Genomic DNA, 23203 nt, shown 5'->3' on the forward strand with positions numbered 1-23203 from the left:
TGGCGACACCGTCACACCCACTTCCCAAAGGAAGAAGCACAGGGAGACTGGGTGTCCAGCGCTGGTTCTCATCTAGATCAGGGCCAGGGTTTGAATCCAGGCTCCACAGACTTCACCCTCACCAGCCCTGTGCGTTCCTTCCGCGTGGAGACCGTCAGGGGGGACGCGGCCGCGGCTGCGCCTCCGGTGGGTGGGGCCTGAGCCTTCAGTCTGCCGCAGACCGCCCCCCCCCCCGTCCACACCCGTGTTAGTCCTGGGTCTCGGACTCCGCTGAGCTCGTGACCCCTGCTCTGTTTGCTCCGGGGCCCCCACGTGCATTCTGTGCAGGTGGGGGCCACACGGGGAGGAACGTGGCTTCCTTCTAGGTCTGGGACCACAGACGGGTAGTCTCATGCCCACACTGGCAGTGTCGCGAGGGGTTTCCGGGCCCATGTCTGGGCGCAACAGAAACACGTGCTGAGTTCTGGCCATGTTTGCCGTGGGCGGGCGCTGCTCCAGGCTGACCCGGGTCGGGGGCCAGGCTGACCCCCACGGCTGGCACATCTTGCCCCCTCTCCGCAGGAGGCAGAATCTCGGCTGGTCCTGATTTTCCCTGTCACGGAGGAAAGTGACCCAAGCAAGTCCATTCTGATGGAAAAGTCCAGGAACTGATACATACAGTCTCTCCCTGGAGGAGACGCGTCCTGACAAAGCTTCGCGGGGGATGTTAGCGCCCAATCCCGTGACTCTGACATCCTGCTGGAAGGACGGGAAGCCTCCAGGGAGGGGTTATCTCTGGCCGGGAGCGCGGGGAGCAGTCGCCGGTGGAGGGGCCGCCTGCGTGGGGTCCCTGAGCAGAGGTCCCGAGCTTCTCTGTAGGAGACCATGGCGAGGACCTCGGGCCCGGCAGCCTCCCTGCCGGCGGCTCACCTTGGCCACAGCAGGGGCAGCTGCGGAAACAGTACCTGCGGGACGGGCGCTCCGGCTGGTTCCCATGGCCCGGGTCCTCCGCCAGCCCCTGTCCTGACGGACGAGCGAGAGAGGCAGGAAGGGAACGGGTCTTGGCAATGGGTATCACGAATTGTGGTTTCTCAAGCTGTGTTAACATCCTGTGCCTTCCCAGTGGGGTGCCTGGAGGCACCCACGGGCCCCAACCCCCCCAGCGGCACGCCTGGAAGCCGTTAAGAGGTGCATCCTCTGCGATGTGCATTTTGCCACAATTTAAAAAAAAAACCCTCTCATTGTCTGAAATTCCTTACGCAGAAAAAGATAATACTTATTTCACGGCACTGTTCAGCGTGTCCAGGCGTGGGTGCGGGTCTGCTCCGTAATGAGCGCCCAACACATCGTCCGGCGCGGTTTCTGTCATCATGGGCGCAGCGCGGGCTGCCTACATGTGACCCGAGGCAGCAGTCAAGGGCGCCCCAAGCACATATATTATTAGAAACTGACAGACACAGAGGAAAACAGCTGGAATCTAGCAGAGGGGCCTGTGAGTGGGAAGAGAATGCCGTTTCCCGTAAACCCAAACGTGGGATCTCCATCAAGGAACAAAGTAACCACGAGCTGCCCTAGGAAGTCAGTTTCAGGAAAGGAATACGGCTACTTGGTGTCCAAACAGATGAGACAAGGAACCGCACCAGACGAACCCCAAGTCTCCGCCCACCGCCTCCGGGCCACCTTCCTTCCTTCCTCTCCTGCCACACCTCACCTGCGTCCAGGCGTCTCCACTGACGGCGGGTCCCCGGCTCCCGCAGGTGGCTTCACCGCACTCTGTGGCTACAGACCCCACGAGGGGCGGCCCGGGAGGCCCGCCTACTCCGAGACCCCACTGGGTCTGCGGGCACCAGGGCAGGAGAGGCACCACGCTCAAGCCTGGCGGGTGACAGGGGCTCGAGGTTGGGCTGCTTCCTGATGGCTCCTGCCCCCGGGGACCCGGGAGTCGACCTCAGCGGGGCAGCAGGGACAGCGAGGAGGCGTAACCCCTGCTCCTACCCGTTCCTTCGTGGGGAGTTTACGAGGCTGTCTGGCTAAACTCCTGGAGAGAGACACTGAGGTGCCTGCAGAGCAGGACCGCGGCCTGAGGGTGAAGACGGGACTGAAGGGGCCCTTCCTGCTGGCGGCTCCTGTGCTACGCGGTGCGAGCCCCAGCAGCGCTGTGTGCCACCCTGGCCCCTCTGATGGGCCCGCAGCCCCCGCCAGGGGCAGCTGACCGGCAGGTGCACGCCCAGTGCTGCATGGGGCCTCCAGCCCGTCCTCGAAGCGGGCCCGGGGTCTCGTCCCTCGCGTCCCCTTACAGAGGCCAGAGGCTCTCTCCTGCTGGGACCCGCCCGCGGGGAGCGTGGCAGGCTGGGTACGCCCGTTCCCGGCTGGCGGGTCTCTGCTGGACACGCAGGCTGGGCCCGAGCTGGGGGTACCGCAAGGTGGTGGGTCAGCCGAGTGGAGGGGCTGAGTCACCAGCCCTCAGGGATGCGGCCGCAGCCCTGGGGACCGGCCCGTCCACTCGGAGCTGCTCGTGAACCCCTGGGACCAGAGCGGAGAGGAGCAACGCAGCCCAGGGTGCGGGCGCCACACCAGCAGGTCTGTCTCCTTCCCGCGGCCTGACATAGGGCCGCTGCCCCCGGCGCCGCTCTGGGGGTTCCGGAAACTCCCCCCGCAGAGCCCTCCGGTCCCAGGCAGCTGCAGGGTGGGCGCGTCTACAAGGTCCCAAATCTGCCCCCCCCCCCAACAGAGCCCTCCAAGAAGGGACAATGAGCAGACAAACGGAGAAGACCCGGAGCTTTACAGCAGGCCTGCAGCCACAGGGACACTTTCCGGGCCCAAGCAGGTGGTCCAGATTCTCCTCCAAGGTCCCCAGGTTCTCGGCCTCAAGGGTCCCCAAATGACAGCCAAGTACTGTACACAGTTGGCATCTGTGGTCCCCAGAGCTGCCCGGCGACAGCTGGCGGGCCGCGCCTCCATCTGCGAGACTGCGGTGACGCCCTTGAGCCCTGTGTTTCTGGGCGTGCTCCCTCCGCCCTCGCCGTGGACGTGTCCCCACCGCCCCCCGGCCTGCCCTGCGGTTCTGCTTCGTGTTTGCACTGGCCGAGCAGGTGCAGGCCTGTTCAGCACCTCCCCGGGATCGCTTTCAGGACTCAGGGACACGGTTTCTCCCCTCCTTGACCACCGACCGCACGGTTGGCTCATCCACTCAGCACACACTGGTTGAGCATGTCCCCTGCACCCAGGGCTGTGAGTGACGGGGTAGAGCAGCGGAGGAAGGGGACCAGCACCGCCCCCACCCCAGGGGACAGACAACACACAAAGTAAAAGAAAATAAGACTCTAGAATATGTGTGAAAGTGTATAAACATGTACTACACTCATGAGCTGTGTGAACAGGTATTACGGACAGAAGAGCCGGCAGCGGGGGGAGCGAGGGGCCACCAGCGCTCCAGGGACAGGCGTTCGGGGCACAGGGACGGGCTGTTGGAACGGTCAGAGGCAAGGACTCCGGTGTGGCTGGAACAGAGAACGAGCAGGAACGTAACAGGAGTGAGTCAGAGTCGAGGCAGAAGGGGCGGGGCTGCGTCCCTGAACTACCTTGGCTTCTCCTTTGGGACCCAACGGTGGACGGTTCCGACCCGGGAAGGGTCACCGTCACCCTTCCATGGGGATCGGCCTGGCTCCCACACTGAACACAGACGGCGCGGCAGGAGGCGTGCGGGCACGGTGGCCACCGGGGAGCCCAGAGGAGGGGCTCGGGGGGCGGGGGCAGGGGTCCTGGGCACGTGTGGAAGGCGCTGAGGGCAGGGCTGGCTGAAGGACTGGATGGGGGAGAGGGTGGGCTGAGACACTGGTCTGTGCCCCAGGAAGGACCGGCCTGCCCTGTGAGGATGGGGGGCTGTGCAGGGGTGAGTCGTGGGTCCTGATGCTGCCATCTCTGCCTTGTCTCCAAGCAACCGCAGGGCAGGGGCCGTGCCTCTGACCGTGGGCCTCGCACTCGGCGGGGACCCAGAGGGCACTGTCCACTGCAGTCTGGGGGCGGACGCTCTCCGAGCTCCGCCAGGGCAGAGGGGCTCAGCAGCTCCAGCAGAAGAAGCAGGGCGACCGGGTCTGGGACCAGAGGGGAGGGGTCGGGCACGCCCCGAGCCCCCCCCACCATCCTGCAGCGTTTGCAGGGAGTTTGGTTAGGGGAGGGGGGCAGTGGTGGCGGGACAGGCCCATCCCTCGCTGCGAGGTCCCCGCCCCTGCCCAGCGCACCTCCCCACACACCTTGTCCTGGCATCGCTCGTGCACAGGATTATAGAGCCAGAGGAGGCCCGGAAAGATGGGGCCCACGGGATGTCCGCCGCGTCCCCAGCCACAGAGCAGACCCGGGGTGGCCGGGGGCATGGTGGCCGTCCCTCGCCCCACACCTGGCTGTGAAGTCATCCCGCACCCTGGGCGTGGCACCCCCTCCCCGCACCCCCACCCGAGGGGGCCCCGAAAACACAGGAGGTCGGCTCTGCGGACCAGGCTCAGCCTCCAGGGTGGGGCTTCTGTGCAGGGGAGGGGTCTCCGGACCCGGCGGCGGGATTAAACACACACACACACCCCCAGACGCTGTGGTGGCCGGCTCCCTCCCTGGGGGGCAGGGGGCGTCAACTTGCCTTGATGACGTCTTCGTCGGACGACCTGCACTCCACAGACGTGAGCACATCCGTCACCGTGCCGTCCTCCTCCACGGAGACCACCTTCACGGGCACAGCCACCGTCTTCCCAGTGAGGATGGCCGTGTTCAGGATCTCCGCCTCCTGGAAGACCAGACACACCGTCCGTCACACCCCGCCCACGGGCAGACCGCCTCCCCGCCTCCCCGCAGATGCCCCGTGTCCACGGCGCCCGGGCCGACATCCACAGGGAGACGGTGACAGGGAGGGGACTCACGTGCTGAGGGGCAGGGACGGACGTGACAAACCTCGCCTGCGCATATTACTTTCCAGACCAGACCAGCAGGCATTCATGTTCTCTCATTTTGTAGGTGGCCCAGAGAGGTTTTGTAACTTGCCCGAGGTCACACAGCCAGGACCGGGCAGAGGGGATCTGAACCCGGGGAGGCCAGCAGCAGAGGTCTGTGTTCGCAGTCCCAGGAGGTCTGACCTCACACAACACATGTCTGGCTTACGCACGAGCTGTGAGGTACCATCAAGGGAGCTGAGGGCCTCTGCATCCAGGTGCTGGGGCAGGGGGGTGGGGGGAGCGCGCAGGGTGGGACCCTCACTCCGAGCCCTTCCCCTCTGGCCGTCTCTCACGTCCTGTCCCTTCTCTGGGCTCTTGTTCGCTCCTGGTCTCGGTACACATCTGGAATGCCATTATGGCTCCAACGACACACTCAGCCCCACTGATGTGACACCTGTGTGCATACTCACACACGTGCACACACACTCACCCGAACATGCATTCCGCCTGCTAACTACTTCCTTTTTAGCTCGGCTCAAGGCGTCCACGGGAAAGTCCCCGCACGTCCCGTTTTCTGCTTTCCGAGCCCCCAGAGCCTGGAACACCCCTGCACTCCCTGACACCGCCGCGTCTTCCTTTGAGTTGTTCGGTCGGTTACCCGTCTTCCAGGCCACAGCTCGAGGGGCTGGATCTGCCTTCTGCCCCCAGTGCTTGGCGCCGGGGCAGTGACAGTGAGCAGGACGTGGGTGGCAACCTCACCGGCGGGACTGGGACCCACACCCCGCCTCCTCGTTCTCAGTCCTGCGCATGAACCCAGACCCTGAGCAGCAGCCCGCACTCTGCCTTGTACCCAGGACACCTGCAGGGCTCTGGGAAATCGTCTGAGCCCATTTCCCAGATGGGGAAAACTGAGCTCCGAGAACCAAAAGTGGGTCTCATTTCCCTCTGCAGGGCTTCTTTCCTCCAACCACACGAAGCTCAGTCCCCATATAACCTGCAGTCTCTGTACAGCACCTTCTGAGTTCTAGCCCCTGGGGGTCTTGCTCAGTGTCGCGAACCACAGAGCTACTTCTGTGGGTTGTGGGTCCGACCTTGTCTGGCCCATGCCCGGGAGAGCCCTGCAAAGCGCCTGGGGGGGGGTGGTGCTGGGAGGTACAGCTCTCTCTTAGAGCCAGGCTTGGGCAGGTTCTAGCTAATTTGATTTTCATGTGAAATCACAAACGCCTGTTTTAGGAGCGTGCCAGAAGAAGGGATAGAAATGTACCATCTCAACATTGCATAACTGTTTTCCTTATGTTAACTTTATGTCTTACGTAAGGTCTTATTTTTCCTTTATAGGACTGGATTCATCTTATAATTAGCTCATTTGGTTTAGATTTGGATGCAGAACTACATATAAACACATGCATGCATATATACGTACACACACACACACACACACAAACACACACACACACACACACACACACACACACACACACTTTCTTTTCGTTATTTAATTCTGACAGCCCTCCAGTTTGGAATGTTCCTGAATCTCAAAGACCCCGCCTTAGACGGTCTCAGGATGCAGAAGCCTCCAGATGCCCACTGATTATGCACTTGGTTTGCTGTTTCCCCTCCTCTGAGTTCCCAGCCTGATGTGACTGCATCCTGGCCACAGACACAGTGGAGGAGAAAAGGGGCAGAAGGCACCTGTGGCTCTGTTTCCCGCTGGTCTGGGGAGGGAGGCCCCCGTGCACGTTCCTACTAACCGGGTCCTTAGCTCTCTGGCCCAAACTGGCTCATCCCAAAGGAAAGAACAGACCGGAAGCATCATGGTTCTTGACACCAGTTTCCGGAAGGGGAAAGTGGTTTTGCATGTCCGTGCAGGAAGGTACAAGCATCTCCGTCCAACATTAAAACCCAAAAGGCCTTCAGCACATGTGCACACTCATGCCAGCACGGGGCGGGGGGGACGGCAGCGGGATCAGCCAACGCCCCCCAACCCCGGCCTCTGGATGGACACATGGCTCTGCCCACAGGATCTCGTGGGGATTAGTGAGGCAGCTTTCAGGTGCTTCCTGCCTTCTCTGTGCATGTCCAGATTTTCAAGGTCAAGAGCATTCTGCATTCCACAGGAGGTGAATGGCAGGTGCACAGCTCCTAAAAGTCTCCAGGTAAGAGGAGGTGAAGTGCTCTGCACAACCTTGGCCTGAGTGGACATCAACCCATAAGTGCCCGGACGATTAGATCCCTAAAGTCCCTAGACAGCTCAGCTGCCTTACTGCCAGGGGCCCCCTTCCCCCCAGGCCCTCAGAGCTAGGGAATCAAGGGGGGAAGCTCGTGAGAAAGCCCGAGTCAGTCCTCTGGTGGCTCCACGCTCCCTCCGCACCCCAGACACTGTGCACGTCAGCAACGACTCGCTGGGTGTCTGATGAGCACCACAGAGCGTCTCCAGGAGGAGACAAAAATGGCCGGAGACAGTGACGGTGCTTCGAGGAAAAAGGGGCAACATTGTAAGAGAAGCTCAGACACGATTCTTGGGATTAAACTCGTTATCTACTGTAAGGAAGCAAGCCCTGTCCTGAGTTTGCTGGAGAAGGGATGACTCACATCTTCGTCTGGATCCCCCCCTAGAAACCGACTCAGGGACAAAGATTCAAGGACGGCGTATGCGGGAAGTCCAGGAGGTGTCGGTAGGGGAGCAGGGAAGACAGGGCCGGCAAGGCGCGTGGGCCACGCCAGCTGCCGCAGTGCAGAGCTGGCGCTCCGTCCGCGGGGCCGGGCCGTGTTGCAAAATACACCACGTGTATTACATTATGTCAGTATGCAGAGATGTGTTACCGTACATTCCCTTGCAGGGAAATTACCTAAAATACACACTTAAAAATAACTCCACGGCGGGCCGGGAGCTGGGTTATTTCTACAGCATGTCCTGAGCGCCGCGCCGGGGGCGTCCCCAGCATGCCCAGCCTGCCCAGCCTGCGGCACGTCGGACGAGGAGTGGTCCGTGGCTTGAGGGAACTCTCCGGAGGAGTGCGGCCCCGAGCGCCCTGCCCGCGTGGGGGAGTCCGATGCAAGAGGACCGAGCAGGACAGCGTCTCCTGCAAAGTTCCGAGGGGCTGGACCCAAATCAGAGCACTTATTTTTTTAAATGTCCATGTGCCTCCGGCACCTGATTTTCTGCTTTGTGAGCATGGTCATTGGTTCACGTTCACCCTGCAGTTCAACAGTCATTTTATACAGAGGAGAAGAGAGGCGCCTGGGAGGCTCAGTTGGTTGAGCGTCTGACTTCAGCTCAGGTCATGATCTCACGGTTCGTGGGTTTGAGCCCCGCATGGGGCTCTGTGCTGACATAGAGCCTGAAGCTGCTTTGGATTCTGTGTCTCCCTCTCTCTCTGACCCTCCCCTGCTGATGCTCTGTGTCTCTGTGTCTCAATAATAAAGACATAAAAAATTTAAAAAACTAAAACAGAGGAGAGGAAGATAATGGAGACAGAAGAACACCACACGGGGGCCCTTCTAGAACACGTTGAGAGGCTGACCTGGGTGCCACCCACCTGACGGCCACTCACCTTTCTGCCTCCCTCGAAAGCCTCCATTTTGTCGGAGGCTGTAAGATGCCCAGCTAAAATTACTGCGTTTTTGGGGCCGCCCTTACTTTGTGACACAGTTCTGGTCCATGAGATATAAACGGAAGTCATTGGCGAGGCTTCCAAAAAAGTTTGTTACAAAAAAGGCAGATTCTGAAGGTTGTTTGATGTTTCCCCTTTCTTCCTGCTGCCGGCACAGAGGACACTGGGGTTGGGGCTGTATCGTGCCCCCCAAGGGTGGGAGCATGTGGCTGAAGTGCATCAGGTTGGGGTCAAGGGCAGGGACTCCCTTGTCAGAGTGCTGGGTGCAAATCCCGCCTCCGACCCGGCCCCTGGGTGACTTCGGATGACTCACTTAACCCTTGGTGCCTCATCAGCTTCGACGACGGAGGGAGCAGACAGCAGTGCCCACCTCGTCCCTGGCCCCTGCTCTGGTGAGTTAGCAACGATGGGGAGCCTGTAACCAGGGCAGGTAACTCGCCCACCCTTCTCCGAGTGTCCCAGCAAACACGCAGGTGTGAGCGGTGGCTGGGCCAGTGGGGACGGCCGCCCCCAGCATCCATGTCCACTCGGAACCTCAGAAGGCCACCTCCTTCGTGAGGACGGGGCTTTGCAGATACAGTGAGTTAAGTTCACACGAGTTCGTCCTGGACGGGGGTGGACCCTCCTCTAATGGCTGGTGTCCTTAGGAGACCAGAAGACACAGGCAGATGGCTCTGGGAGGCTGCGGGCGGAACATCACGGAAGCCAGCAGCCCCCGAGGCTGGAAGAGATAAGGAACTGTTCTCCCCCGGAGCTTTGAGAGGGGGCGTGTCCTGCGGACGCCTGGATTTTGGACCGTGACCTCAGAACGCGTGCGGACAGACGTCTGCTGTTTTCAGCCACCGCCTTTGTGGACCCCGGTTCCGGCGGCCCCAGGACGCGGGCACCACGGCCGAGCCAGGGAGGAGGAGGTGGATGCAGGCGGACGCCAGCTCGCCACCTCGGAGCGCCGGTCCCGGCCGCCCCCGCCTAGCGCACTGCGGGCGCGTCGGAGACCCTGCGCAGGTGCACACGGCGAGCCTCGGTCCCCCCGCGCCGCACCTGCCAGACCAGGCCCTCACCTCCCTCGTGTCTTAGGCCGAAGCCACCAACTCAGACTGCCTGTTGCTCCTAACGGGGGGGAGGGGACAATTTTCCGTCTTCACTGTCCCCCTGGCCCCTTGGGTGACCATGTGCCACTTCAACATGTGGTTCAGAGGCCATCCGCGTGGAGCAAGGGTGGAAGGAACTGAAGTAAGTGTGGCGTGAGCGGCATCACCGCTTCCGTCTGGGCAGAAGCATCCGGGGGAAGCTTCCAGCAGCCCGCTGGCGGAGGGCAGGCGAGGCCAAAAGACCCGCAAAACCCATAAAACGGCACACGATGGGGCGGCCCCTCTCCAGGGCGGTGCAGGGAGCCGGCGTGGGGTCGGCGGGAGGGCGAGGAGGAGGGTCTGCGGGACACAGCGGCCCCCAGCCCCGTCCCTCCCTCCACACAGGGAGCTGTCGCACCACGTGACTCCCTGGAAGAGAAACCCGGAAGGGGGGCGTTTTCAGGAGGCAAGTACAGGAGAGGACGCACTATGCGTGATTTTACTTGGACTCGCGCAAAGGAAGCGTTTGCCACCTGGGCGCTAACGAGGGCGTAAGGAAGGGCACAGACTGCAGCCCGGACTGGACTTGAGTGGGTCGCGGGGCGGCGGGGCTCCTGGTGACATCTTGTATCACGAGTCCCGGGTCGGACGCTCCGGCCTGGCCTCTGCCCACCCCCTTTTCCGTGACCCCACGCCCATTTTCCTTCAGGGAAGACATCCTTCTCCTTCGGGTGAGAGTCCGCAGCACCCCCTCCCCCGTCCAGGCCACGCACTGGGGTCTCTCCCCCTGGGATGGGAGCCACGGAAGGGGACAGGGCAGGGGCCTCAGGTGCTCGGATGTCTTCCACCAGCGGCACCTGTGGTGAAAACCTGTCGTGTAGCCTGTTGTCTGCATTTCCATGAAGATCCTGGCTCCCGCCTTTTCAGCTGTCCTGGCTCTTATGTTGGTGTTTTAGGGGTTTTTTTTAATGTTTATTTATTTTTTAGAGACTGAGAGAGTGTGAGTAGGGGGGGCGGGGCAGAGGGAGACACAGAATCCGAAGCAGCTCCAGGCTCCGAGCTGTCAGCACAGAGCCCGACGCGGGGCTCGAACCCACAATTACGTTAAGTGTTTTAACACAAACGTGATGATGGTGATGATGATGGAAACGCTAAGGTGATGCCTGGGTCCGTGGCCTTGATCTTGCTGCTGGTTTCACAAGAATTTAGTCCTCACCAAACTCCTCAAGTTTCATGTATTAAGTATGCACAGCTTTGTAAATACCCACCGTGCCTCAAAAGTAGGTTAAAAAACCAAACTTTACCAGAACCAACTTCTTTTGCTTACAAGGGACCGTAGTTAATAACGCTGACCAGGAAGGGGGAAGAAAGCACACGGTTCTCAGGGTTTCCTCCCCATTCTCACGGAGATGCAGACTTCACCCTTGGTAACAACTGCTTGTTTGCAAGGGGGTGGGGGGGAGGCAGCCGGGGGCGCTGTCCACCTTGCGGCAGGGACCTCGGGCACTGGCGTCCGGCCTCCCAGAACCGTCTCCCCGCAGGCTGGAAGCGTCCACCCCCACTGGGGGTCATCGCACACCTGTGCAGGGCTCAGGGGGTTACAGAGCTCTCCGGGGTCAAAGCCTGGGGCAAGGATGCTACTTACTTTCTACAAAAAAGGGACACACCCAGGCTTCCTTGTTTGCACGGAGCCTCACGGCCTGAAGGTACAGTAATTCAAACAGCAGGTGTCCGAAGCAAGGCTTCTTCTCTGCTCTGCTTTCAGTCCTCGGAGAAACGAAACACTCACGTAATAAGACGCAGCAAATGCGCCGTGGAAGCCAGGACACACGCGGTGGCGCCCTCCAGGCGAGCCGGGGTGAAGCGTCAAGGATCCAGGCGGTCGGCGCGGACCCCGGGGGGGACTCCGCGGGGCTCTGGGCGCACATGGCAGGTGCACCCGCAACATGGTTGCTCCCTGGTGCTGCGTCCAGCACCGCCCGCACCGCTCCTGCTGCAGCTGGGCCCCCCTTCTCACCGCACTCACCCCTCCTTCGAGAATATCCCGGAGCCACGTTCAGTCCTGAGAGACCGCGTGAGTCCAGGATCTCTGTCGCTGACTCGGAACCTGCTCTCCTTCACCGTGTCAGAAAGGGGTTTGCCCAGGCGTCTGTGCCGCAGAAGCAGAGCCCAGCCCACCCCCCGAGATCACGTGTGCAGCCCCTCGGGGTTCCCGCCTCGCCCCTGCTGCGTCTGCCCCGACCGGGCAGCTGGGAGATGAGGCACACGGGTCAGACCCTCGCTGGCACCCCCCAGGTCGCCCCTACTTCCCCTCCCCCAGGTAGGAATGAAAGCCTCACGCTCGCACATCCCATTGGCAGAGACCAGATCGCAAGCCTCATCCCCCAGGGACACTCTGTTCTCTCCCAGGGGAGGCTGCCCAAAGGGGATTCTTGGAATTTATTTAGAGGACACAAGATTTCCCCAGCAAGGGGCGGTGAGGATGGAGAGAGGACGGCCTCAGGGCAGAGGCTGTGGTGGTGCACCTCCACCTGCATCAGCACAGCAGGCCTGGCACCTTCTGATGTTTAAGTACCAAAAGGCATATTCTGCTAAGTTTATTGATTCTCTTTACTTAAAATTTTCTTTATGTTATGTTTATTATTTTTTAATTAGTTTTAAATTTGCATCTAGAGTAGTTACCATGTAGTCCAATCATGATTTCAGGAGTAAAATTTAGTGACTCATCATTACATCTAACACCCATGCTCTTCCCAACAAGTGTCCTCCTAATGCCCGGGCCCATTTAGCTCACCCACCACCTCCTGTCCAGCAGTCCTCAGTGTGTTCTCTGTATTTAAGAGTCTTTTATGGTTTGTCTCCCTCTTTGTTTTTAGACTATGTTTCTTTCCCTTCTATGTCCATCTGTTTTGTTTCTTAAGTTCCTCATATAAGTGAAGTCATGTGATTTTTACCTTTCTCTAATTTTGCTCAGCATTATACCCTCTAATTCCATCCACATTGTTGCAAATGGCAAGATTCCATTCTTTCTGATTGCTGGGTGATACTCATTGAATATATACACCACACCTTCTTTATCCATTCATCGGTCAGTGGACGTTGGGTTCTTTCCATACTTTGGCTGTTGTCGATAGCGCTGCTATAAACATCAGGGTACATGTGTCCCTTTGAATCAGTACTCCTGTGTCCCCTGGATAAATACCTAGTAGTGCAATTGCTGGGTCATAGGGTAGTTCTATTTTTAATTCTTTTAGGAACGTCCATACTGTTTTCCAGAGCGGCTGCACCAGTTTGCATTCCCACCAGCAGCGCAAAAAGGTTCCTCTTTCTCTGAATCCTGCCAACATCTGTTGTTGCCTGAGTTGTTAATGTTCGCCACTCTGACAGGTGTGAGGTGGTATCTCCTTGTGGTTTTGATTTGTATTTCCCCAATGATGAGTGATGTTGAGCATGTTTTTATATGTCAATTGGCCACCTGGATGTCTTCTTTGGAGAAATGTCTATTCAAGTCTTTTGCCCATTTCTTCACTGGACTATTTGTTTTTTGGGTGTTGAGTTTGGTAAGTTCTTTATACATTTTGGATACTAACCCTTTATCTGATATGTCATTTGCAAATACCTTCTTCCCATTCCATTGGTTGCCTTTTAGTTTTGCTGATTGTTTCCTTTGCTGTGCAGAGGTTTTTATTTTGATGATGTCCCAATAGTTCATTTTTGCTTTTGTTTCTCTTGCCTCTGGAGACGTGTTGAGTAAGAAGTTGCTGCGGCCAAGGTCAAAGAGGATTCTGGCTGCTTTTTCCTCTAGGATTTTGAGGGTTTCCTGTCTTACATTTAGGTGTTTCATCCATTTTGAGTTTACTTTGTGTGTGGTGTAAGAAAGTGGTCCAGGTTCATTCTTCTGCATCTTGCTGTCCAGTTTACCCAACACCATTTGCCTAAGAGACTTGTATTTTTTCTATTGGCTATTCTTTCCTGCTTTGTCAAAGATTAGTTGGCCATATGCTTGTGGGTCCGTTCCTGGGTTCTCTATTCTGTTCCATTATCTGAGTGTCTGCTTTTGTGCCAGTACCATACTGTCTTGATGATGACAGCTTTGTAATACAGCTTCAAGTCCAGAATTGTGATGCCTCCTGCTTTGGTTTTTTTTTTTCAGGATTGTTTTGGCTATGTGGGATCTTCTGAGGTTCCATAAAAATTTTAGGATGGTTTGTTCTAGCTCAGTGAAGAATGCTGGTGTTATTTGGATAGGGATTGCATTGAATATGTAGATTGCTTTGGGTAGTATCAACATTTAAACAACATCTATTCTTCCAATCCATAAGAATGGATTTTTTTCTCCCATTTTTTTGTGTCTTCTTCAATTTCATTCATAAGCTTTATATGCTTTTCAGGGTATAGATTTTTCACCTCTTGGTTAGTTTGATTTATTCCTATTTTTTAAAATATTTATTTGTTTCTTGAGACAGAAAAGAGAGCATGTGAGAGGGACAGAGACAAAAGGAGACACAGAATCTGAAGACAGGCTCCAGGTTCTGAGCTGTCAGAACAGAGCCCAACACAGGGCTCGAATTCACAAACCACGATATCATGACCTGAGCCGAACTGGGATGCTTAACCGACTAAGGCACCCAAGTTCCCCTAAAGTTTTATTATATTGGCATCATTTACCCTCTGCTGTAGACCCCACCTCCAACAACACAAAAAAGTAGGACCTTCTGATTCTTTGTCCACCAGAGACTGAATTCTAGGACATCAAATATCAAAGGGACATAAGATGCAAAAATTCAGTTAACATTAGCCAACTTGACAATAAGCTATTTTTTTAAAAAATCTGTGATTTTGCAAAAATTTGTATAAACTTATAGAAATTTAATGTTAAAAAATAAAACCATATACTCTGCAGTTAAAGACAGATGTTCATATTTGGTATAAAAGTGATATTCTTTCTCCTGCTAAATTATATCATACTCAAAGGTGATATTTAAAAATATGAGGGGAGAACCCTAAGACATGTAGTATGACATGAGTAGTGACTGATCAGAAGGCATGCCTGGCCAGTCCGTCTGGACACTGATGGGTATGTCCCACGGGTAGATTCCTTGCTCCCTGGTATTTTCCAGGTCTCTTGCAGTTAGACAGAGCCATACGACACTCACAGCTCCCAAAATGTGAGGGAAGTGTTGTCTGTCACTTCCTGATTTGGGGCAATAAAACTTTCATGGACAATTATGACCTTTCTCATCAGCTGCCCTGGTGAGTGAGGAGGCTACCACGTTCTGGGTGGAGCTGCCATGAGAGGCGAGAGCCTGGTAGCCTGGTCACCCCAGTCAACCGCCCGGAGAAGCGCTTCCTACTGACCCATGGACGACAGGAAGCAAGAGTAACGCAAACGCTCTCTTCTCACTGCGATACACCTCATCCGTCCTAACACATGACATTTCCCAGCTCCAGTTTCCACAAATAAAAATATTCATGAACACTCTGAACTCTGCCCCAAGCCAAGAGATTGCTCAGGTATGAAACGCCAACCTTCCCGCCGTGTGTGGGCGGCTGGCCCTGGATCTCCTGGTCGGTGTTGTCGCGAGCTTGGGCAGACACGGCCCAACACAGTGCGGAGACCAAACGTCTCTGCAGCAGGGTTCTGTCCCCATGTGATTTCTTAACTGTGGTTATTTTCCTAAGTCTTTTTCGATGCCTTTCCCTACAAAGATCAATAAGCCAATGAACAGAATGATGACTCCTCACCCTGCCCTTCTCTCTTGTGGTTTGGTCAGGCTCCATTATTCCAGCCCTGCCACTTCTGCCCCCGTAAATAACAGACGCTCAGTAGATGACGGGCTGCAGTTACTCATTCCCACCGGATGAAACAGAGGAGCTGGTACCTGAGCATCAAAATACTACATCTCATAAGCAATAATGCTGCGTCATGGTAAGATGTGCTTGGGACACCTGGGGGGTCGGTCAGTTGAGTGTCCAGTTAGGCTCAGGTCATGATCTATGGTTCATGGGTTTGAGCCCTGAGTTGGGCTCGGTACTGACGGTACAGAGCCTGGAGCCTGCTTTGGATTCCGTGTCTCCCTCTCTCTCTCTCTCTGTCTCTCAAAAGTGAATAAACGGTAAAAAAATAATTTGGCAAGATAAAATACGGGATGCTTCACAAATTTGTGTGTCATCCTGGCAAAAGGGCCATGCTGATTTTCTCTGTGTCGGTCCAATTTTAGGAGATGTGCTGCCAGAGGGGGCTCCTGTGTGCTTCCTTTAACAAGAGGGGGACATCCGTCAGTTTGGCCTACACTGTGAGCAGATTTATAAACCCCTGTTTTTAAAAGGACATCAGCGCCTCGGTTTATGGCTGCGGCACAGTAAGGAGAATCGCTGCATTTTAGCAGCCGGAGCAGGTACAATACAATTATCACCCCGCCCATGGGGGGGGGGGCGCATGGCGGTGCCTTCCGCCAGCCGGAACGAGTCAGGTGCACGGGGCTTCTCTTCTAGGTGAATTAAAACATTGTATCCGGGTCATACAATCTCATGGTTAAAATCCTCCCTTTGTGAAAGGGTTTTACATAAAATACCAGGGAAGGCCTTCCTTCTCCCCATTCCTCACCACCATTCTGCTCCCCTCAGGCAAGCTCTTTGAGTCCTCTGTGAGAGGGCTTTTGCAGCCACCGCACAGCACGCCACAGCACGCTTTCCGGTGCGGCGGGCTCAGCCATCAGCGGCTGACTTCCTGGCAGACAGGAGAAATCGCGTCTGTTTTCTCAAGCAATATAATTAGACTCCTGTTTCGGTTCCTCCATCGGCTTTATTTCTCATTTTGAGCAAACACATTTCTAATCAAGAAATAACGTGTCGCAGGGCGCCTGGGGGCTCAGTCGGTTAAGCGTCCGACTTCAGTTCAGGTCATGATCTCACGGTTCATGGGTTCAAGCCCCGTGTTGGGCTCTGTGCTGACAGCTCAGAGCCTGGAGCTGCTTCGGATTCTGTGTCTCCCTCTCTTTCTCTCTGCACCTCCTCTGCTCATGCTCTCTCTCTCAAAAATGAATAAACGTTAAAAAAATTAAAGAGGTGCTGTGTGGACTCCTGAGGGCCGTGTCTGCAGAGGCGGGCACACCCCTCATGGCGGTGGTGGACGGGGGGCGCCGTGGCCTCCGGGACCCTCATGTGCGGGTGGCGTGCCGTACAGGTGAGGTCGTGTTCCTTGTGAGGCTTGGCCACGGAACTGCTGTTTTTTCCCGGACGATGCTTGTTTGTGGAACTCGGCCGCCAAGGTGTGTGGAGGCGCAGCTGCATGGAAGGGGCGGTGCAGGTGGTCTGGCCGAGGCCACGGCTGCAATCCAGCGCCCATCCCACAGACGTGTGCCTGAGGATGCCTCCCAGAGGACCCTTTGCCCCAGCAGGAGCTGCTGCACTGAGTCCCATCAACCTCCAGAACCCTGACGAAGGGTAAGTGGCTGCTGCGGCAGGACCACCGGGGGTCCCCTCAGGCACGCCTGAGACCCCCGTGCACCGAGGGAAGGACAGCATGAGCCTGGCTCCCACTGCCCTCCATTCTTCCCGCCGCCGCGGCCTCCCAGCTTTCCTCGCTTCCGCTGGTCCTTCTCTCCTCCCAAGGCTGACACCACCTCCACTGCGCCCCAACCATCGCCCTCCTCCGTGCTCCGTACAGAGGGGGAGGCCAGAAGCTGGAAGCTGGAAACGGCTCTCGGACACTCACACCGCGGAGCCCTTTCTTGGCCTCCAGGCTACTGCTCTGGGCCGCAGGACTCCTTGCTTTCAGGCTACAGCGTGCGTTATGTTCAGCAGCATCCCTGGACTCAACGCACTAGATGCCAGTCACGGCTTCCTTCCCCAGTGACAAGAAACGTCTGCCGGCTTCGCCAATCGTCCCCGGCGCGGGGGAGGGGGCACGAGAACGTGCCGCTGGAGCCCGTCGTGCTTCCTCCTGTGACTTCCGGGTCCAGGTCTTTCCTGCTCGCCTCTTTGCCTTTACCAGATCCAGGGCTTGTGTTAATAAATATAACGCCTCAAAGGGCGGGGGAGGTTTGCAAGATGCAGCAGCGGGAGGGAAATCCTCCACTTCCTTCCTGTCAGTGGCAACTACGGGATCTGACGCGTACGGGGCTCGGTGTGACCAGTGCCAGCAGGCTGCATGTGGTGCGTGTACTCCTGAAAACCAGGTATAAATCAATGTTTAAAATCGGATTTTTTATACCAGCTGAGTTTCCTATTAAAAATGATCTTAAGATAGTAAGTTCAAGGCCCAACTCAAATGCTGCCTCTTTCTTAATCCCTCCAGGTTGAAACAATCTGCGTGACTGTTGTTAGTTCATTGTCGATATCACGTATGATAAACTACCCACGGAGGCCGTGGAGCCTACAGAACGCTCACCCTCCCTTCTATACCTACTAGCTCCAGGGCTGCAGGCAGACCAGGGGCTGCACTGTGCCTCGGTTTCCACAACGGTTCAAGGGAACTGGACACATTTCCACATGTTACCAGCTGGAAGTGAGGACTGGGTATGTGCAAGGCCGTCAGAACGTGACTGGCGGGGGGTAAGAAAACCACCTGCTGGCATCATTATGAGGGTCACTCCACCGGCCTCAGGATTCCTTCCGGCCATGCCTAGCAGCCTGAGAGCAGGAGCGGGAAAGGGAGCCTGGTGTGAACAATGTGGGCCCCAATTTGGCACAGCCAGACGACCTCGGCCAACTTATGTGCCCTCTCGGGCCAACTTTCCCATCTTTAAGGAAGATCTTGAATGGCATCTCGTAGAAGTCTGCTCATGTGTCCAGGCAAGGTCTGGGCTCAGGCTGCCTGGGTGCAGAGCCCAGCTTTGCTACTTCCCGGTTGCCTGGTCTTACGGGTTATTTAAGCACTGTGCACCTCGTTTTTCTCATCTGGAAAGTGGGGTTCTAAGTAGCATCTACCTTGGAGAGTTCTTGTGAGGGACGGGTACACTAACGCATGCCAAGTGTTCAAACAGTGCTTGGCATTACCCAGTTTTCAAAAAGGTTGGCTATTATTAGTAGTATCCTAAGACATGCAGTGACTTATATTAATTCAGGATGTTCTTGGCAGAAGGAAAGTGAGAGGGAGACGTTCAGAGAGGGAGGGAACAGGGAGTGAAAGAAAGGGAGAGGGCGTGTGGAGACATGACCGGACCGCACGCCCTGCCGTGACCGCAGGCTCCGACCGGGAGCGAGACCGTGGGGGCAGGCGGGCGCCCGGCCGCCCACAGTGTGAGCATCTCACAGCAGTGACGGGGACCTAAGGACTAAAGGTGTATGTTTCACACACAGGTTCCCCAGGCATAAGCCAGCCACCCACCTGGAGCCCAACCAAGGGGCGTTCATCTGTTTCAACACTGAAGGAAGACGGAGGTGTTGAGGCTTCGAGATTAGGTTTTCTGAACGGTTTGCGGAGTTTTCAAGGGTGATCTTGACTGTGCGCTGGTCTCACTTGCCACGTTCCCTTTGGAACCTACGACGCCCCTCGGTGAGCGGGGTTCCACTCAGGGGCAGCGCGTTCTGGTTCAGTGCCGAGCACACGCGCCCGCACGCGGATGGCTGGGTGACACGCACGACGGTGAGCGCCGGGCTGCGCTCGTTCCTCCCGCGAGTCCACACCAGGCTCGCTTCCGGAGGCGCCTCTGGGCAGGACCACGGGCAGCAGGGCCTGGGTCTGGGCCGCTTCTGCTCCTTTCCACCTCTCGTATGGGGTCTCCAGGGCCAGCAGGGAAGGACACACAGGCCCCTCAGGGGACAGGGCGACCCTTACGCAGCCTGCTCTCGCCCCCACTGCCGCCACGGCCTGGCCAGGACACATCCGGGACGTGGCCCTGAAAGTGCGGTCTCCACCGTAACCAGGAGAGCCGGGGTCTCACGCTGGATCCGAGGAGACGGTTTTAGCTCCTTTAAGGGCTTGCCTCGCAGGAACACAAACTCAGGTTTCACACATTTCCTGTTTCTTTGAGAGAGGCTGAGAATTGATATTTTTTTTTATGTGAAATCTCCTGATTTTCACATCGGGTTCACCTTTTGTAAAAACCACCAAGAAGCCAGGACAAAACACGTTTACACGGCGTGCTGACCTAGGTATGGCTCCAACTGGTGACGTCTACCGGAGGACGCTGTGTCGCCCCTAGCCGTCAGATCCCTCGTGGGTAAAAAGGGTGAGATGTTTAAGCTCTTGTCTGCCTGGCCGCCCGCACCCACCAGCAAGGCCAGTGTTTTCCCAGGACCCCGCTTCACTCCTCGGGTCTCCCCGGGACCCCTGCTGCCTGGGAACGCGGCCCCCTCATCCTGTGCCACCGGAAGAAATCTGGTCTCAAAAGCACTGCTGGGTTTTGCATCACTAATTTCAAATCGTATTGAGCATCAAGTTTCAGAATTAAGGAGCTAAGTGACAGCTGTTTAATTAGCTCCTTAAGCTGATTAGACGGCATTACAGAGATCCCCTCAGGAGGAGGACGTCGCCATCACCGCAGGGAGACCCTCGGGCCAGGTTCCTGCCACTGTTCAAGCTCAGTAAGCTGCTAAGCCAGTTGGCCAAGAATTCTTGACACCCTCAAGGATGTGGTCAAATAGAGATTTCTATTTACGCCATTCACTGCCACAAGAGACTCTGAGTGACAAAAATAACACAGGCCTCTTTCGGGATGCTAGGCAAATAGATTCTGCATTAAAAAAAAAGAAGAGAAAAAAAAGGAATCAATTGGGATTTCTCAAAAAGCACTTTGGGATGAGTGTAAATCCCATGTCTTCCGTAGTATTAGGGAGAGGGGCTCGGATTAACCCTTCGCTCCCAGAGAACGGGCTGTCTAGCCTCCTCCTGATTAATAAGACAAAGGCATATTAATGCGTCTAAGACTTTAAACCCATGTTATCCATAAGATTAGTGCTCTCAAAGTGGAATTTCCAAGGAAGCCAGGAAACCACCACATACGCCTGACTTTAAATGTGAGTCCGGGGTGGCCAGACATCCCTGACGCTGGAAAAAGTGACCCAAATGATTGGTTTTCTTATTGTTCCTTTTAATCCTTGGCGACACCGGCGACAGGACACGTGGACAGAATGTCCAAGACCCACTCGGCAGGAAGGGAGACTAGGTGAACGTGCATCGGCCTACATTTTCTAGAAACAGGACATGAGCTTAACTTTGGAATTGAGTTTTAGGGGGATACTTCCAGTAGGCCGGGGTGCGAGGTGGGGTGACACCCAGATTTTGTGGGATGGGTTTTGTGTGCGGAAAATTTCGGCTCCTTGCCCGAGGGAGGGAGAGCGGGTTTTTGGTTCTGTTCATGTTGGCATTTTTTTTGACAGCTTTATTGTGATATAATTCACATCGCATACGATTCACCCATTTAAAGTGTGCAATTCATTACTTTTCAATACATTCACAGATGTGCGCAAACCATCACCACAGTCTCTTTTAGACCATTTTTATCGTCTTGAAAAGCAGCCCGGTGCCCTGTCATTATTCCCCCTTCCCGTCCGCCACCCTGGCTCCGGCCGCAAGCCGTTACTAATCTGCTTCCTGTCTCCACGAATTTCCCGGTTGTGGACATGTCATAGGAGGTGACTCGTGTGAAACACGGTCCTCCGTGACCTCTGCTTTCAGGACGCGTCACGCCCTCACGCTCCAGCCACCACCAGAGCCTGGGTCCATGCTTCCCTCCGCCGATGGCTGCACGGCGGCCCTCAGGGCACAGAAGAACTTCCGTGTCTTCCATCCTGCAAAACTCAGTTCTCCGGATGCCGCTCAAATCGAAGTCCGTAAACTAGGGTTGCATCGACTGAATCCAGCCCCCAGAATGTTCACCTTGCACTGTACAGATTTAATCCTTTTCAACTGTTCATAACACTTAAAAACTGGGAGAAATGCAAAAATCTGGATTTCTGGGTTGTCTCAAATCATCAGAACAATTCTGGGGTATTGTTCCGTGAGCTCCAAGGAGAGACTCCCCTCCCTTCCCCCAAAGCTCACATCTCCTGTGTGCAATGTGGCTGGCTGCAAGAGTCTGGGAGGCCTCGGATAGATGCTTCTAGACCGCCAACATGTGTGTGATCCAGAAGTCCAGGATGCAAACTCTGCCCAATCCCAACGGCTAACGTGAAAACACGCACAACACGTTAAGGACACAAGGTAAGGATGCGGTTTAGCTTAGAACTTTTATAATTTTTTTTCAAAGCCGGATCCTGTGTGTGTCAGAAATGGTAAATCCAGGGGCTCACTGCTCTCCTTGGTGAGAAAAACCTGACAGAATTACAAAATGCTGCTGAGTACCCTCAACACACATCCGTGATTGACAACGGTGGATGTCATTGATGGTTCTTATGAGAGTCTCCACTTCAGTCCTGGCTCCAGACAGCCATTCTGTGAAACCCGGCATGAATATTTAATTTATGTCTGTTGATAGAGTTCTCTTGATATCATAAAGTATTTGCTCTTTGAAACTGGGGGAGGTTTTGCCTGTAGCCTTTAACTAAACGAGCTGTCAGCCCCTTCTCTCTATCACTACAGAAAAGTGCATGTCAAATTGTCAAAGGCAACAGAATTTTCCGTAGGCGGGAAGAAGCCTATTGGTTTTATGGTACATGAAACTAAGGAATTAAGTCACTGGGTATGGGAAGGTCATACAAAATTAATAAACATCAAAGGGCCGCCGCAGACTTGACTCAACGGGCACCTGGAAGTGGATCTTGTTTAGAACCCCGCCCTCCAGAGGGACGGTGAGTGGCTCTGAGTCCTTCCCTGACCTGTAAGCCACAGGGATTTCAGCGCGACTTCTTGGCGGGGCTTGGGGCCACCTCGTGATGATCTATGCTAACACAGAGTCAGTGGCGTGGCTAATCCGAAATCGTGTGAAGTCCGAAAGTCATCTGCAGTTTGGCCCTGGAATACGTTATGTGTTGTTTCTTTTCTCCACCCGACAACTTCTTAATTATGTTTTTCTTAGGCTAATGCAAAAATGAATTTGCATGTCTTGAGCCCACACTAATTGGGAATTGCGGGGGGGGATGTGATTAAGATTATGGTGGCAGGGGGGGGAAGGGAGTCTGGGTTTTTTGAATGACCACGGCCATCCGTGCACTGACTCCACCCGCATGATGGACTGCCGGCCAGGGAGATGCTCCTTAGATCTCTGCTTCCCTTTCTGGGTGGTGGCGGTGCAGCCGCTACCTTCAGGAGGAGCAAAAGCAGTGCTCACGGCTACTCCCCCAGCCGGAGCCCTTCCAACCCCATCCCCTCTGGGTATCCGGGCCTGGATTCCACGATTCATAGCTGTGCTTGGCCGGCTGGACAGTCCTCCGTGACGGACGGATGCGTGCCAGGCAGGCTTGATGAAAATGAAGATGCCTATAGGCCCTCCTGCACCTCGAGGCTCTGTGAACAAGACCACGGACGCTGACCTGACTCTTGCCCATTTGGAAATGCAGAAAGATGTGGGCACCAGCAAAGCCACTCTGTTGTCAGGTGCTGGTGGCCCCATGGGACTGCGGAAGACCAAACCCTGAGAGGTGATCTCATCCAGTCCTAAGATACCTGTGTTCTGCTCATCTGCAGGTTGAAGTCTCTGGCTAGACCTGTCCTCTGAGCTCCCGATTCAGACGTTCC

At 55.8% G+C, this 23203-nt stretch overlaps 1 protein-coding gene and 1 non-coding gene across 2 annotated transcripts in view; both read right to left on the reverse strand.

Annotated features, from left to right (window-relative positions):
• Nucleotides 1-23203, reverse strand: part of TMEM132D (transmembrane protein 132D) — a 442505-nt gene that overhangs the window by 68186 nt on the left and 351116 nt on the right. The window contains exon 7 of the mRNA XM_029921636.1: nt 4610-4753. Within this exon, the coding sequence (XP_029777496.1) occupies nt 4610-4753 (144 nt within the window). The remainder of the gene's footprint in view (nt 1-4609; nt 4754-23203) is intronic.
• On the reverse strand, nt 15721-15827 carry LOC115278551. Its single transcript, XR_003902958.1, has one exon. It is a non-coding gene; the product is annotated as a U6 spliceosomal RNA (small nuclear RNA).

Source organism: Suricata suricatta, chromosome 14 (assembly GCF_006229205.1).
Source record: "Suricata suricatta isolate VVHF042 chromosome 14, meerkat_22Aug2017_6uvM2_HiC, whole genome shotgun sequence".
Classification (NCBI taxonomy): Eukaryota; Metazoa; Chordata; class Mammalia; order Carnivora; family Herpestidae; genus Suricata; species Suricata suricatta.